The sequence below is a fragment of the Euprymna scolopes genome, chromosome 14 (genome assembly GCF_053919585.1).
Source record: "Euprymna scolopes isolate OS-2025 chromosome 14, ASM5391958v1, whole genome shotgun sequence".
NCBI lineage: Eukaryota > Metazoa > Mollusca > Cephalopoda > Sepiida > Sepiolidae > Euprymna > Euprymna scolopes.
In genome coordinates this window covers 72,890,444-72,906,816 of record NC_136495.1, presented here as the reverse complement: position 1 = coordinate 72,906,816, position 16,373 = coordinate 72,890,444, and the positions used below count along the sequence as shown (strand labels likewise).

At 37.4% G+C, this 16,373-nt stretch overlaps 2 protein-coding genes across 2 annotated transcripts in view; one reads left to right on the top strand and one right to left on the bottom strand.

Moving 5' to 3' along the window:
- Positions 1–2,957, bottom strand: part of LOC145293086 (transcription initiation factor TFIID subunit 8-like) — a 32,185-nt gene extending 29,228 nt beyond the window's left edge. Inside the window, exon 1 of the mRNA XM_080139447.1 lies at positions 2,587–2,957. Within this exon, the coding sequence (XP_079995573.1) occupies positions 2,587–2,740 (154 nt within the window). The 5' untranslated portion in view covers positions 2,741–2,957. The remainder of the gene's footprint in view (positions 1–2,586) is intronic.
- Positions 2,958–3,040: 83 nt separating this feature from the next.
- LOC145293087 (uncharacterized) overlaps positions 3,041–16,373 on the top strand; it is an 89,489-nt gene continuing 76,156 nt past the window's right edge. The window contains exon 1 of the mRNA XM_080139448.1: positions 3,041–3,237. Within this exon, the coding sequence (XP_079995574.1) occupies positions 3,076–3,237 (162 nt within the window). The 5' untranslated portion in view covers positions 3,041–3,075. The remainder of the gene's footprint in view (positions 3,238–16,373) is intronic.

Genomic DNA, 16,373 nt, shown 5'->3' with positions numbered 1-16,373 from the left:
GTATTCAGAGATAGGGCAAGTTTTTTAATCAGTTTGGGTCAAAAATTTGAGCTACCAATATATATATATGTATGAATGTATGTTTGCATGTCTGCCTAAAACTTTCAACAGAGGGGATGGATTTTCACAAGATCAGTATCGTTTTGCAGCTCGACCCTTCAGACAACAAATACCAAAAAATTGGCTAAAAACATTAATTTCTTCACCCTCAACAGGGCACTTTTCCACAGGGAGGGGTCACTTTTTTCACTGATATTTTCGAAAGTAATCCCCCTCTTTTCGATTGTCTAGCCTTAATTTAAACCTACGTCACTTCCGATTGGCGGTGGTCGTAATAGCAAACACGTTAGGTTTTTTTCCCTGTTCTTTTCCTCCTTCGCGGTACGGATTCGAGCCTGCCTTCCTACTACCACTTTTTTCTTCTTTTTTTTGCACAACACACACCTTTTAAATACCTGGGCACCCATGCTAGTATGATATAAATGTGGGTGTACCTCAGGGAGTCGATCTGGACCTTTAATATTCCTGATATTCATAAATAACCTCCCTCATGAAACTGTCTCTGATATGGAGATATTCGCTGATGACACCATGCTCTATAACCGGCACACCAGAGAAAATGAATGAACATATTTCTAAGGCAATAGCAGAAATTTTAGAGAAAGACATCCAATCTGCAGTGGAATGGGAACAAAAATGAATGGTAACATTCAATGCTGCCAAAACAAAGCTTGTTTACTTCAATAATTATAAGAAACCTTCTCTACCACCAATAGTTATGACTAAAGATACAATACCTGAAAGTATTTCTTTCAAACTCTTCGGCTTAACGTTCACAGGGAACATGACTTGGAACAAATACATCAATAGCATTGCGCCAGCTGCTGCGAGAAAGGTGGATTCTCACTATTGTGCTAGGAAGTTACTTATGCCCGAAAGTATCCTGTACCTCTACAAGGCCACCATTCGCCCATGTATGGAGTATTGTTGTCACATTTGAGCTGGTGCATCTGCTACTAGTTTCTCACTCCTGGACAAGGTTCAAAAGAGAGTCGTCAACCTGATAGGTCCTGAGCTGTCAGCTAGGCTTCAGCCACTGTCCCCCATCACCGAAATGTTGCATCCCTCTGCCTGTTTTACAAGTATTTTAATGGTAGATGCACCGGCGAACTACCAGCCTTTGTAACCTCCCCCCCCCCTCGATGTAAATAAACCCGACAAGCAGCAAAATCCCACCCCTACACAGTAGAGAGCCCCAGATACCAGAAAGCCTTTTACTCTAACAGTTTCTTTCCCAGAACTGCTGAACTTTGGAATTACCTTCCAGGTCCCTGTTTCCCCAACTGTACTGACATGCAGAAGTTCAAGTGTAATGTAAACATACATCGGTGCTCGTGCACTTATTGATCTGCGCTATTTTTTAATAGTATTTTCAAGTTTAATTAAAGTTTTATATGTTTTTATTAAATTATATCGTTAAAGTACAGAATAGGTACAAAACACCTTCTCCTCCCTATGTTAAGAATGGCTTTCTAAATAATAACATTATTTCAGCATGGATCAATAAGTGCACCACTGCACCATGTAACCAGACATCTTGCTGCTCAACTCCCTACATAGTATCCCTGCAAGCATGTCCCAGTAGCCCCCTACATCAAAGTGGCTCCGTGCCTTGTTTGGGGTAAAAATGCAATTTAAAAAAATTTAAAAAAAAAAAAAAAAATTCGGTGCTAATGCACGTATTGATCTGTGCTATTTTTTAAATTGTATTTTAAAGTTTAATTAAAGTTTTATGACATGTTTTTTTATCAAATTGTACGGCTAAAGTACAGAATAGATACAAAACACCCTCCCCATGTAAAGAATGGCTTTAAATTTATCAGAAAAAGTTACGGTACTCACCTTCCTGCAGCTTCTGATGGAGATGCTTGAGACTAGGAAGCGAGTGACTTAATTTTATTTGTAATCAGTGTCACGTGGTGCTCCTCGTCTGCCATAAAAGCGACTTAGTGCACACTGCACATACATCACACGTGTTTTTTTTTTTGGGGGGGGGGGCTTTTTTCTCTTCTTCTTCCCTTTAACAGCTCAAGCGTTATTTTTTGCATTTTCCTATCAAGATCATTCCGGATCTACTATTACTATTATTCCCCGAAACTACCGGACCTTGTTACAGGTTTCTTTGTTTTTTGTTTTTTTTTTTGTTTTTTTTCACGAGGTCGCAACAATCGCAACATCGGCAATCTGTTGCAAAAATTAAGGTAAGATATTCTCTTCTTATTTTCTCTTCTCCGTCGGTTGTTAGGTGAAAGACTTTTTTCTCCCCCCACCTGCTAAGGTCACCCCCCTCCATCTTGTGCCGATGCTTCCCATTGGAAATCGGCAAAAATTAAAACGAAATAAAATCTAAATTTTCATTCAATTTTGAAACCCCCAAAACAGAGCGCTTTCGACAAGTTTTACCGTCAGAGTAAATCTACAGACTGAAACTTAGAAATGCAAAAGTACCGAAAATACTATTTAAAAATAGCGCGATATACAGTAACGATGAATAAAACAATGTAACCAAGTAAAAAAAAAACTTACTGCTCTGCAACATTTCTGTTAACGTTTCGGCCGCGGTGTTTTGCACGGCTGAAAACCCCGCGTCATAACATAACGAACAAACAACCATTCGCAGAATTTTTCGGCGAGGGTCGCTTTCTTCTTCGGGTGTCGTTGAATTATTGCAACCGGCCATCTTCAAGAGAGTCTCGTCCTTTTTCGTCTTTTTCTCCTCAACTTCTCTAGAAAAAAAGAAAATAAAAACTCCAACTATAATTCTGATGAAATCATTTCCTTGTCGCGATTCTGCAGAAAAGGAACCATGATCAGGTCTTAAAATCAAAAGAAAGGCCCTTCTCCTTTACTCGTGTTTTCAACGTTCCGCCATATTTAAAACTATAAAATCAACTTCCGATTTTGATCGTAAAATAAACTTCCGGTTTATTCCCCCCACCCCATCAAAAAAAGGGAGATAACTCTATCGTCTTTAATTCGATTCTCCGAATCGCTTGCACTTAGCAACGGGCAAGCATGGAAGATATACAACCTTTGTTAGGTGCGACCGAAGAGACAGTTCGAAGGAGGAAAACATCGGAAAAGAATAAACATTGGAGTGAACAGATTCCAGAATATGCCAGAGTGTACCTTGCACGCAAAAAGAAACCTGACCCTGTTTACATCAAAGTTATTGAGGTATTGTAAAATATTTTATTCCGAGATAGTTTCCTATCCAATCTCCGTTGCTAATGTAAACAAAGCAATAATTTAGTGCTTTTGGTGGACTTTTATTTTTGTTTGAAGTAAAAAAAAAAAAATTCGGTTATTTGAATTTTTTATTTGTAATTCTAAGGGAGGTAAAAATTGTAAAAAAAATAAAAAAAATTCTATTTTTATTTAATGTAATTTTTATAACATTAATAAAAGAAGAAAAAAAGTAAAATGCGACAATATTATAATTTTTCTTAAACAAAACATTCGAATTATTGTAAAAAAAAAAAAAAAAGAAGATTTTTTATCAACTGCTTAGTGCTTCAGTAAAGTAGATTAAAATTCCGAATAACGAAACTTTCTGTTCATTTTTTCACATTCGAGGTTTTAATTGTTTGTATTTGTCTTTACTTTAGCAGGTGCGATGGTTTATCATTAGTGTTGTTATTATTGTTGTTGTTGTAGTAGTAGTAGTAGTAGTAGTAAACCTGCTATTTTAGATGTGGAGCGAAAGTCAGTTCAAAACTAGGGGCTTCCTCAAGCATTGCGTCATTTATTTCACACTATATACTGCCTAGCATTGCCCCGTCATAAAATGCGCATAACTTTTGATATTCATGTATATTTCGCATTTATTGGACAATCAAATCTCTCTTAATTATTATATTGCACCCAATATATAAGAGTAACTTCAAAAATAAAAAAATAATAATAATAATAATAATAATAATAATAATAATAATAATATGACTTGGGTGCATCCGCCAAAACATATAGCTCTCAAGTATTATCCATTACCGCGTGACTTAAATCTATATGTATACAAAATCTGCAAAAGATAACGTTGTTTAATCTTTAACTGTATATTTGCACATGCACAGAAGTAACAGGTTTAGTCGACTTACTCCTGTCAAGGTCAATGCTTTTTTTTTTTTTTTTAAATTTTGACCCCTTAGAATTTTTATCGGTTGATAAACAAATCTAATTTGGGCACTTATGTATTATATGGCCTGTGATTTCTACAAAGTTGACTCAGGCTCACTCAGCAACTGACAAAAATAACCGGAAAAGACTGGCCAAGCGTTCCTCAATTTTTAAATCACTGAAATATGAACAAAAATAAGCATTTATTTAACCCTAAGCACTAACTCTAATCGTAAACCCTAACCCTGACTTGGGCGATCAAAATTAATTTTTTTATTTCTTCCAATTTATGAAAAGGTCGTCTGCTCAGATTCGTATTAGCTAAAAACCGACAGTGCATTCATTCCTACCATCCTCTCTCTCTCTCTCTCTCTCTCTCTCTCTCTCTCTCTCTCTCTCTCTCTCTCTCTCACACAAAGTTCCTTTTATATAATAGTTGATAGATATTATTGATTATATATATTATTGATTATATGTATTGTTGAAGCACATTTTCCCACACAAAAGTACTATAGCAAGCCTCTTTCAAATCGTTTGCATCAACTTGTGCAACTGCCATTGCACAAAGGAAGCATACATTCAGTTGATAAACAAAACTTTAGAAGCTAGAAATACTTGTAAGAGTAAAAAGCCGCTGCCAAGAGAAGACATAGCAAAGTGACCAGGAAACGTCCCGGGTCATATAAAATAGAAATTCATGATTTCTAAAAATTCTTAATGCATAAACAACAATTCCTTTACCATCCAACAACTATGGAACCACTTGCAAGGCAACCAAGAAAGCTGACCTTTGACTTTGCCTTCAACTCCACCTTAGACACCTCAAACCACTCCTTCTCAAATTTCCCTTTGCAGACAGGATCGACATTCGTAAATTCGAAAATCACCTGATCTCATATCCATGATAACATAAAAAAAAACCGACACCCCCAAGACGTGTGGGCCTGATCTCGTCTCTACCATAACAATTAAGCAATGTTCCACTGAGCTAACCTCCTGTCTTGAAACTCTTCAACAAATGCCAAGCTGAGTCTTGCTTCCCTGATAGCTGGAAAATTGCCTCCATTGCACCAGTATTCAAGAATTCTAGCAAACTAGCGGGGGTACCCAGCATTGACTGGGTGTAGTGAGGTGTGTGTGTGGGGGGTAGATCAAAACAATAATAAAAGGGAAAATAAAGAATAAGCGAACGAAAAAATGGCATAAATAACCCTGTTTAAATGTTAAAACTTAAAGAATCGAAAAAAATATGTCCGTTATGTTGGCATAAACATGCAACCTTAAGATAACAACGCTGCCACAATAACCACGATGGCGTCAGCAAAGTAACATCGTTTTTTTTTCTATTTAAACCAATTCAAGAAAGAACGTTATTCGCACATGCGTGTTTGGCTAAATTGTCATGAAAGAACGATTTTTTGCTATCCTCCATTATTGTAAACGTCGATTTCTATAGGAAATAATTGACCATTTTTTTCTAATTCTCACATATTATTCGACCAAAATATCGCCCTATCATATGGTACCAGTTTCGACCCAGTTCAATGCCACTGAGAAAAGTTTAGACATACATACATACATTCAAACAGTCAGATGAGATTTATATAATAGAAGGACTGACCGGCTCAATTATATGCTGACCAGTTTCCTGCCTCTCTTCACTAAAATATTTGTGTCTTTAATCAGTCAAGCACTAGTCCACCATCTTGTAAATGTGAAGCTTCTTTCTGAACAACAGTATGGATTTAGGCAAGCATATTCTACTGCAGATATTTTAATTGTCATCTCTGAACGCAGGGGAGAACTTGAATGCCTACTAGACACTATCCTCGAGTGTCTATGGTCTCTCTGTACAGGGGTTTGTCAGAACAATCTGGTATGAGGATACTTTTTCCATAGAAGTAAACCCTGACCAAATATTCAAAATCACATAGTATTCGCAGCCCAAATAAGATCTCCTTACTACGGCTACCCAACAGCTTTTCCGAGGAATGGTGCACCTTCTCCAAGTGATATTACCTCAAGTAATAACGCGAAGCTGGATACTCCACCAGACTAGATAAATGCTTGTCCTAGAATCCAGTAAGACCAAGAGACCAACATGAAAGGTATACTACAACGTATAAAAATGGTTAATTGTGGAGAGGAAAATTATGTTCTCAATTTCTTTACTATCTCAGTGCTTGAGAGATAAAGAACTTTAATGGAACATTCGAATATCTATGTATCTCATATAGAGTTCAAGTGTTAGCCCCAGGTTGTGGGCCCCTTGATTTCTGAGAACTTCGACTGAAGTAAAATAAAACAAAAGAGAGAAACATACACTTGATAAAGCAGAGGAATCTAGGGCGATAGCCATTGATATATCCAAAGCCTTTGACTGGATCTGGCATGAAGGGCTTCTGACAAAAATAAAATCCTATGGGATCTCTGGATGAATACTAAACATAATCAAATTCTTCCTAAAACTTCTGGTTGTTCTCAATGGCCGTGCATCTAAACAACATGATATTAATGCTGTGTGCCCCAGGGGTCGATCTTTATCATTTTTGATATTCATAAATGACCTCCCTGATAAAATTGTGTCTGAAATGTATATATTTGCTGATGGCACCATACTCTATAATAGACATGATGGAAAAACGAATGTATATGCAAGTCAATGGCAGAAACCCTTGAAAATGACTTTCAATCATTAATGAAATGGAATTGTAAGCAGAGGGTAGCAGTTAATGCTATTAAACTAATCTTCTTTTCTTTAACAACTATGAAAAAACCTTCTCAACCACTGACTGCCATAACAAATAACATCTTTCAAACTTCTCGGGCCAACATTGCCAAGGCTGCTGCAAAGAAGGTGGGCTCCCTCTACCGTGTTAGAAAATTACTCATACCAGACAGTATCCTACAGCTTTACAAAGCTATAATTCGCACATGCATAGAGTATTTTTGCCGCATCTGGGCCGATGCATTTACCACTAGCTTTTCAAGTTTTAAATGTAATCGGTAGCACATTTTCAGCCAATCTCCAACCTCTGTCCTATCACTGTAATAATGTTCCAGTACTTGAATGGAATGTGCTTTGATGAACTTGTATAACTTGTGTATCGTCCACGTACACACTGCCGACTAACCCAAAAAGCAGCAAAATCACACCCCTTCACTGTTTATGTCCCTAGTTGCTGAAAAGCTTTCTACTTTAATAGATTCTTCCTTCAAACTGATAGACTTTAGAATTCCCTCCCTCTTTCCTGCTTCCCTAACCATACTAACCTGCAAAATTTTAAATATAATATGAATAGATATCTTGCTGCTAAACTCCCCACAGTTCCCTATTTGACACGATCCAAAATATTAGCCCTCTACATTCCAAGTAGCAAGATGCCTTGTTTGAAGTGAAAAAAAAAGTATAAAATTAAAATGACAACCTGTTTACTCCTGTTCCTTGCTCTGAATATTTTTTATAATGCTATGAATATTTTTTATAATGTTCTGAATATTTTTTACTAGCGGGGGTACCCGGCGTTGCCCGAGTGTTTGTTTCCGGGACGGGGGGGGGGGGGAGTTTTAAAAAATGTTATGGTAGGTAAGTAGGAAGGATCAAACCCGGAGTCATGAGTAAAAGTAGGAAAATAAAGTGTGAAAAAAAAAAAAAACCCATCTGCAACGTTAACAGTTCGGCCACCAAGAAAAGTCCATTCCAGTTGTTTAGGAAAAAAAAAAAAAAAAAAAAAAACGACTACGGTAGGTCGGCGCGAACGTGAAAATATAATGTGAATTGTCCAGCACGCTAACCACTATGCCACAGAGCACTGCAGCTTAGTTTAGTGATTTTAAATAACTTCACATGAAAGAACTACGAAGCCAAACCGGTGTTCTCTTCTCAACTGTTCCTTGTGAACGATCCCCAAACGGTGTTAAGTGGTGGCAGGGGGAGGAGGAATTTATTAGAGAGAAAATATTTTACCACTTCCATTGATCTTAACCGATTTTGGCCGTGATTTCTCAGCAGAAAAAGTATAGAAATCTAAGATTATCGAGGAATTTGAGAAATAATAAGCCTATAACACACCTCAGATATTGTTCTGCCGTTTGTGCATATTATATTTGCATGAAATATCTTGATTTTTAATTCTATTAATGTCAAAATCAGACGGGAAAAAATGAGTTCATTTTATTTATATAGAGACAATGTTCTGAATATTTTTTATAATGTTCTGAGATTTTCTACTTTTTTTTCTTTGTTTTTGCACTACTTTCTTTGCCTTTCTGCTGTTTCTACTACTCCTTAAATCTTTCCTTTTCTTCTTTATTCACGTCATTTATTAATTTACATCTCCTCTTACACTGCTGCTACTACTGCACTTTCTAATCTCCTCCACTAGAAATCCTTATTCGCCTCTTCTGATCTCATTCCCACTTCTCATCATCTAAACATTCAATGTACAAACAAGCAAGCAAAATTATCAGATTGCTTAAATCATAATAATCATTATCATAATAATCATCGTAATAATAATAATAATAATAATAATAATCATAATAATCATAATCATCATAATCATCGTAACAACAATAATAATAATAATTCTGATTTCGTTTATGAACGTCTCTCTGCAAAGGGATGCGATTCATTTCCAGAGGATTTCCCTTAATCCCGGCTTCAAACCAGGAGCTTCAAAGATCAAGGGTTTTCCTAAGGATGTTGGTGTTCCAAGGCCAATGGAGCATAATTGCTCCACTTCTCATTCTCTCTCACATTCCTGACCCAGGGTACTGAGAAGTCTACAATCTGCCAGTTTTTTGAGACCTTGTCAATAACGACCAAATCTGGACGATTATGTTCCAATTGCTTGGTCGTTATGACACTTTTGTCCCACCATACCTCTACCTTGCCATCCTTACTTGTTCTCACTTCATCAGTCACCTCTTCAAACCATTTTCCAGCACACTTCACCCCAACCCTCTTACGCACCTCCCAATACATCCAGTGTCCCATGCGATCATGTCTTTTGCGGTACTCCCTCTGGGCTAATCCACCACACCCTGCTACAAGGTACGCAATTGACTCTGAGGTCTTACCACAAATCCGGCATAATCATAATAATAATGATAAACATCATAATAATCATAATCATAATAATGATAAACATCATAATAATCATAATCATAATAATAATAAACATCATAATAATCATAATAATAATAAACATCATAATAAACATCATAATAATATCATAATAATCATAAGAATAATCAAATAATCATAATAATAATAATCATAATAATCATGATCAAATAATCATGATAATAATAATAATCATAATAATCATAACAATAATAATAATAATAATGATAATAATAATAATAACCATAATAATAATCAAATAATCATAATCAAGTAATAATAATAATAATAATAATAATCAAATAATCATAATAATAAGCATAATAATTATAATAATAATAATAATCAAATAATCATAATAATAATAATCATAATTATAATCAAATGATAATAATAATATAATCATAATCAAATGATCATAATAATAATAATAATAATATAATCATAATCAAATGATCATAATAATAATAATCATAATAATAATCATAATCAAATAATAATAATCATAATCAAATAATCATAATGATAGTCATAATCAAATAATCATAATAATAATCATGATAATAATAATAATAATAATAATAATAAGCATCAGTTTAACATCTGTTTTATATTTGTTTAGAGATTTACGTCCAAGCTGAACTATTTTTTCAAGTCTTTATATCATCCAATATTCGCTGAAATGTATCCTTATTCCATTCCATCATGTTTTCCTTAGTCTGATTATTTTCATGAACTCAACAGTAACTGAACGAACACATATTTTACGAAACGACTTAAACTTTAGAGGAAGATCTCCAGTCTGTAGTGGAATGAGATTGTGAATGGATGGTAACATTCAATGCTGCCATAACTAAGCTTCTTGCTTTTAAGAACTACAGGACATCTCCTCAACGGCTAATAGCCATGACTAATGATACATTACCTGAAAGTACTTCGTTCAATCTCAGAGATTTAACATTCCCAGGGAACATAAATTGGAACAACTACATCAAGAGCATTTCCAAAGCTGGTGCAAAGAAAGTGGTTTCTTTCTATCGTGCTAGAAGGTTACTCGCACCTGAGAGCTGAGAGTATTCTTCACATTTACGAAGCTTCTATTTGCTGATGCATGGAGTATTGTTGTCACATCTGGGCTGCCGCATCTGCCACTAGTCTCTCACTCCTAGATAGAGTACAAAAACAAGTCAGCAATCTAATATATCCCGCACTAGCAACCAAACTTCAACCTCTGCCCCATCGCTGAAATGTGGCATCCCTCTGCCTGTTTTGCAAGTATTTTAATAGAATGTGCTTTAGCGAACTCAAAGCATTTGTACCCACTTGATGTAGATACTCTCGATAAACCCGTCAAGCAGCGAAATTCCACCCCTACACTGTAGAAATCCTTAGATGCTGTAAAGCTTTTTACTCAAATAGCTTCTTTCCTCAAACTGCTAGAGTTTGGAATTTCCTCCCAGGTTCTTGCTTCCCTGGCTGTAATGACATGCAAAAGTTCAAGGTTAATGTGAACAGATATCTTGCTGCTCAACTCCCTACATAGTATCCCTATAAATTTGGTGCCAAATAGTAGCCCTTTACAACAAGATAGCATTGTGCCTTGTGTAACATAGCGCGGATGCTCGTATATAAATGCATGTAAAATGACATCGCCGGTAGGGCAGAATAAAAACTTTAAAAAGGAGATCACAGTATCGTTTACCAGGGAGCATTATTTGGTTGAGGAAACCAGCTCCCCAGTGTTAGACAAATATTAAACGATAGGCACATGGAAACATCAACAGGTGGATATGTCATCGGCTATAACCAGCTGACATGGGTCGCTTCTTGAGTCTTCATTGCATCGTTACAGGCAGCGTTTTCATTGTAAGCATTAATGGCAGGGACTGCATGTTGAAATTGAACGCTTGTACAAAAATAGCGAACAAATGCATTTTTATAAAAATATAAAAATTTATTTTACATTTAACAATGGAGAAGCATGTTTAGTCGCCGACCCATGCGTGCGGCAAAACTGCTATGTGCATCTATCGTGCACAGGATCCAAGTTTCAATGTCTTAAAACAATACTATTATCATTCAATTCTCCTTTTCTTCTTCATGAAAGAGATAGAAAGAGAGTGAAAGAACGCAAAAGAGAGTAAAAGACTAGCTGAATCCACTGTGACAAATTTCCCCCACTCTATATCTGTGCCTAAATCAAAACGCGGATTCCATGAACAAAGCTTCTTTCTAAGAACTGCACGCCTGTGGAACTCTGTTCCGTCTGCCTGCTTCCCTCCAGACTACAACTTGGTTGTATTCAAGTCCAATGTTAACAAATTCCTAATGAACCGCCCCCTTAAGTAAACATTTCAGCAAATCTCCTCACTAACGTAATGTACTTGCAATAACCCTTATCCCTGAGTGGCTTCCGGGCCTTGATAAGTGGTGATCACTGTGTAAAAAAAAAGACATAAAAAGAAAGAAAGAGAGATATTCATACATAACGCTTTTTGTGTGCCTCGATAACAAGTTCTTTTGGGTTTGACCTTTCGAATTCAGATCATTTTGACTTGGTTGAATATCATAAACAACTGTCACTCTTGGCTCGAGTCCTACCTGATGGATATATTCTAACATTTTCAAAATCACAAAGCACCTGCATGACACAAGTACAGAACAAGTTGGGCACAAGGTTAGAAGTTAGGCATCAGGTTTATTAATATCTTAGCCCCCAGCTCCCTCAAAATGGGAGCTTTGTCATTGTGCCACAGTGGGAGAGACACTCAAGATGATTACATGAGGGACCTCACAGACGTAATGATAGAATAAGAAAATAAATGTTGTCGTACAACAGAAAAACATGTTGAAGTTCTTTTCTATTCTTTGTCTCCTTTGCGACTGAGGCTACAACGTGTTGGTTCCCGGACAATGTTACACGTGTTTGGAATGAAATAATAGTAAAAAGAAAAAAACAATTTATCAAGCGACATGGTAACTCATCAGGTTGAGGATGCCCCCTCCATTCGGACCAGACAAATTGATTTACATCCACTAACCCTTCTTATCCATTTTTTTTTTTTTTATTACACAGGAATTCCCACTTATCAAGACCCGGAGACCACTCGAGAATAAGGGTTATGGGTATACATTAGACAATGTGATTATAACGTAGTAAATATAAGTAGTGGAAAATTGGATTACTTAGAGGGGGGGGTCATCAAGAACTTGTTTACATTGGACTTGAAAACGATCAGATTGTAGTCAGCTTGAAAGCAGACAATTGAAAGAGAGTTCCACAGGCGTGCAGTTCTATAAAAGAGGCTTTGTTCATGGAATCTACATTTAGGTTTAGACACAGACAAAGATTGTGGGAAATTATTGATAGTGGTTTTGGCTAGACGCATGTTTGTGAAAGTTTGACGAGGGGGGGCATAGATTGAAGCTCAGCTGAGTACTTGCCACGAAAATAACGATAAAGCAGAGACAGGCTCGCAACGTCTCTTCTATGGGAAAAAGGTTGCAGGAAAGAGAAAAGGGCATCCCCCACTAAGCTACGAAGTCTATTTTGAACTCTATCAAGACAGATAAGCTGCTTTTAGCAGCTCCTGCCCAGATGTGACAACAGTACTCCATCCTTGGCCGAACCTGGCTTTTATATATGCAGAGAATTGCATCGGGAGCGAGATATTTACTGGAGTGGTAGAAGGATCCCACCATTTTTCCAGTGACCTTGGCAATGGATTTGATATACGTGTTCCATTTCAGGTCAGGAGTAAAGGTCAAGCCCAGAAGCTTGTCAAAACATGAAGCTGTCCCAAGACAAGAGCCATTAATTTCAACCCATGCCAGATTGGCATCAGAGCGTTGATGATATAAAGATAAAAGCTTGGTTTTAGATGCATTAAAAGTAACAAGCCACCTCTTTCCCCATTGTACCACTGGCTCAAGATCAAAGGAGAGAGAATCGGAGAGAACTTGGTCGTTTATGGTCTTAGATGCGTTACCATAGATAGTAGTGTCATCAGCATAAATGTCTACGAATGATGTAAGGATGTGATTTGGAAGATCATTAATGTCGACCAGGAAGAGAGTTGGGCCCAGGATGGACCCCTGAGAGACTCCAGCATTAATACTGTGAGCTTCTGATTTTTGCCGATCAACCACTACTCTCATGAACCTATCAGAGAGAAATGATTTAATAATTGAGAAGACATTTCCAGCTATACCATAGCTGAAAATCTTGTAAAGTAGACCTTTATGCCATACCTTATCAAAGGCCTTTGAAATGTCAAGAGCAATTGCCCTAGAGAGGAAGTCTCCATTGAGAGATTCCTTAATCCTATGAGATATAACTGTAAGCACATCTGCTGTAGATCTAGCAGAACGGAAACCATATTAAGTGTCACTAAGAAGGTTATTTTTGTTGAGATAGTTGATTACTTCTGTATTTAACACAGATTCCAGCAGCTTACTCATGATGCACAGGAGACTTATTGGTCTGTACTGAGAGGGAGATGAGCGATCACCTGAATGCTTAAATACAGGGCATACTGATGAGATTTTCCAAGGTGTTGGGAAGCATTTTGCCTTAAGAAAACGCTTAAATAACTTTGTAAGTATGGTTGAAGCTTTTTGAGCACTATAATTGGAATGCTATGAGAGCCAGTTGCTTTACTAGAATGAAGACTTTTAATTAGCTTGGCAACATCACATACAGATATTTGTATATCCCATAGCATGTTTTCAGATACACAAGGAAGTACTGGAGGTTGGCGGCCTTGGTTGTAAAGGGTAGAATTAGCTGTAAAGATCTTGGCAAAGAGTTTGACTTTGTCTGATGCTGACGAGATTACCTCAGGTCCGTTGATGATAGTTGGGATAGAGCATACACTTCTGTTCAGGATTCTGTTTTCTATTTGCCAAAACTGATGGGAGACAATCCGTTGCTCAGCTACTTTTAACTTGACAGACTGAGCATACAACTCACTCATGCTGTTTATTACTTTTTATAGTGATTGCTGGTGGTACTGAAAGCGGCTTTAGTTTCCATACATCTATTACGTTTGAAGCAATGGAAAAAGTGATTTCTGTGTGCAATGGCAGCAGCACATTCTGGAGAGAACCATGGCTGGCTGTTAGGTTTTTGCTGGAACTTTTTCGAGGGTATGAAACGGTCTATACCTACAAGTAACCATTCTGTCAGGTTTGATACTATAGAGGACACATCCTTTTTAAACATGGAATGCAGAGGTAGATCTGACATAAATGTACGGAAGCTATCCCAGTCAGCCATACAATATCGATATACTTTACGATAGAGAGGTATGTCTGAGGACTTATTACATTTTGTTTTTATCTTAACTGATACAACAGAGTGGTCGGAAGATACCAGTGGGGACAAAACAGAAGAAGAACATAGGTCAGGGCAAGTTGTGAGAAAAAGGTCTAGGAGACTTGCATACTGACCTTTAGTGTCGGGGTCACAGGATGGGTCATGAACAATCTGAGTGAGGTCATAAGCAATAGAGAAATCGTGACAGAACCTCCCCTCATCATCGGTCTTGTTTGAGTGGGTTAACTATTCCACATTGTGAAAATTGAAGTCTCCACAGACGTGAATGTTTGCTGAGGGGTATGCAGACAGGACATGGTCAATTTTCTCAGATATGCTTTTAAAGACAGTAACTCCACTCTTGTGGGGGTGATAGAGTGCAAATATGAACGTGGTAGTGTGAGCAAGTGCAACCCGGAACATATATAGGGTAAATTAGGATCTTCTCTGGAGATGTCCCTGCCACATGGAAAGTGGTCTTTAATGTAGACACATACTCCATGCCCATGGCGATCCTGGGGGCTCATCTAAGGAAGTAGTTGGTCCAATACCAGTTTTGCTTAGGAATAGTAGGTCAGGTTCAGTCTCCTGTAATAGTTTGAACCTCTGGAAGGTTGGAATGTAGACCGATGATGTTGGAAAAGGAGACATGGTAGTGGAGGTCTATGTTGGAAATTACAGATCTGGGTTTGATCGAGTATTTTTTCTGGAAACCTTTCAAGATTGGGATTTGTGGAATAGGTCGACAGACTTGCTTAGAGCAGGGCAGAGAGGGAAAGTAAGAGAAAAGGAAACGAAGAAATTTTTTTTTATGTAGCACATAAGGTAAAACCGTAACAATTACCCACTAATATGGCATTGAGAGGCCCCACCAGAAGCTTCTGTATGGTCCAGAATCCATTCACTAAATGGCAATACAGCAGCCCCAGTACTTTGCACCTGCTGATAGGACAGCCTCCTTAGTGGTTAATTCAAGGTTCAGGTCCCTGACTATCAGGCAGATAATGTCAGCCCAGTTAAAACGTTTACCTCTAGCACCCTTACTAGTGACATGGCCACAAGGATAGACAAAGAAACAGAATTTCCGACATCTCTGGCAACTGTTCACAAAATGCATCGACTGCTAATCTCTCCCTCTTAGATAGGGTACAAAACAAGTCTAATCTAATAGATCCTGCATTGTCAACAAAACTCCTGTCCCATCACTGCGATGTCATATCCCTGTGCCTGTTGTTCAATTACTTTAATAGAATGTGCTCTGGCCAACCCTGAGCACCTGTGTCTCCTCAGTATAAAAACCCCTGATTAACATGACAAGCAGCAAGGTCTCTGGATGCTATACAGCTTTCTACTCGAATAGTGTTAAATGTTGATCCATTATGTTGAACAAGGATGGCAGTAGTAAATCAAAGTGGTGAAGAATCAATGCAGTCATGATCTCAAGTGTTGAGTAATTCTTTAGAACAAAGATGGCGGCATTAGATCGATGAAGAATCAATGCAGTCACTATCATCAGTGGTTTAGTCATTTAAGATGGAGGCTGACAGTGAACTTACTTGAATTCAAAATTCAATATTTTTATAATGAAGTCAGAGGCTTCGCATTGGTTGATTATCATAACCGTAGTTATAAATAAGATTGCCCATATCATCGGTGTCATACTCTCATCAGTAGTCAAAAACATTTTAACAAACAACTTCTTCCAACAGACTGCTAAACTTTGGAATTCCCTTCCTGTTTCCGGCTTCACTG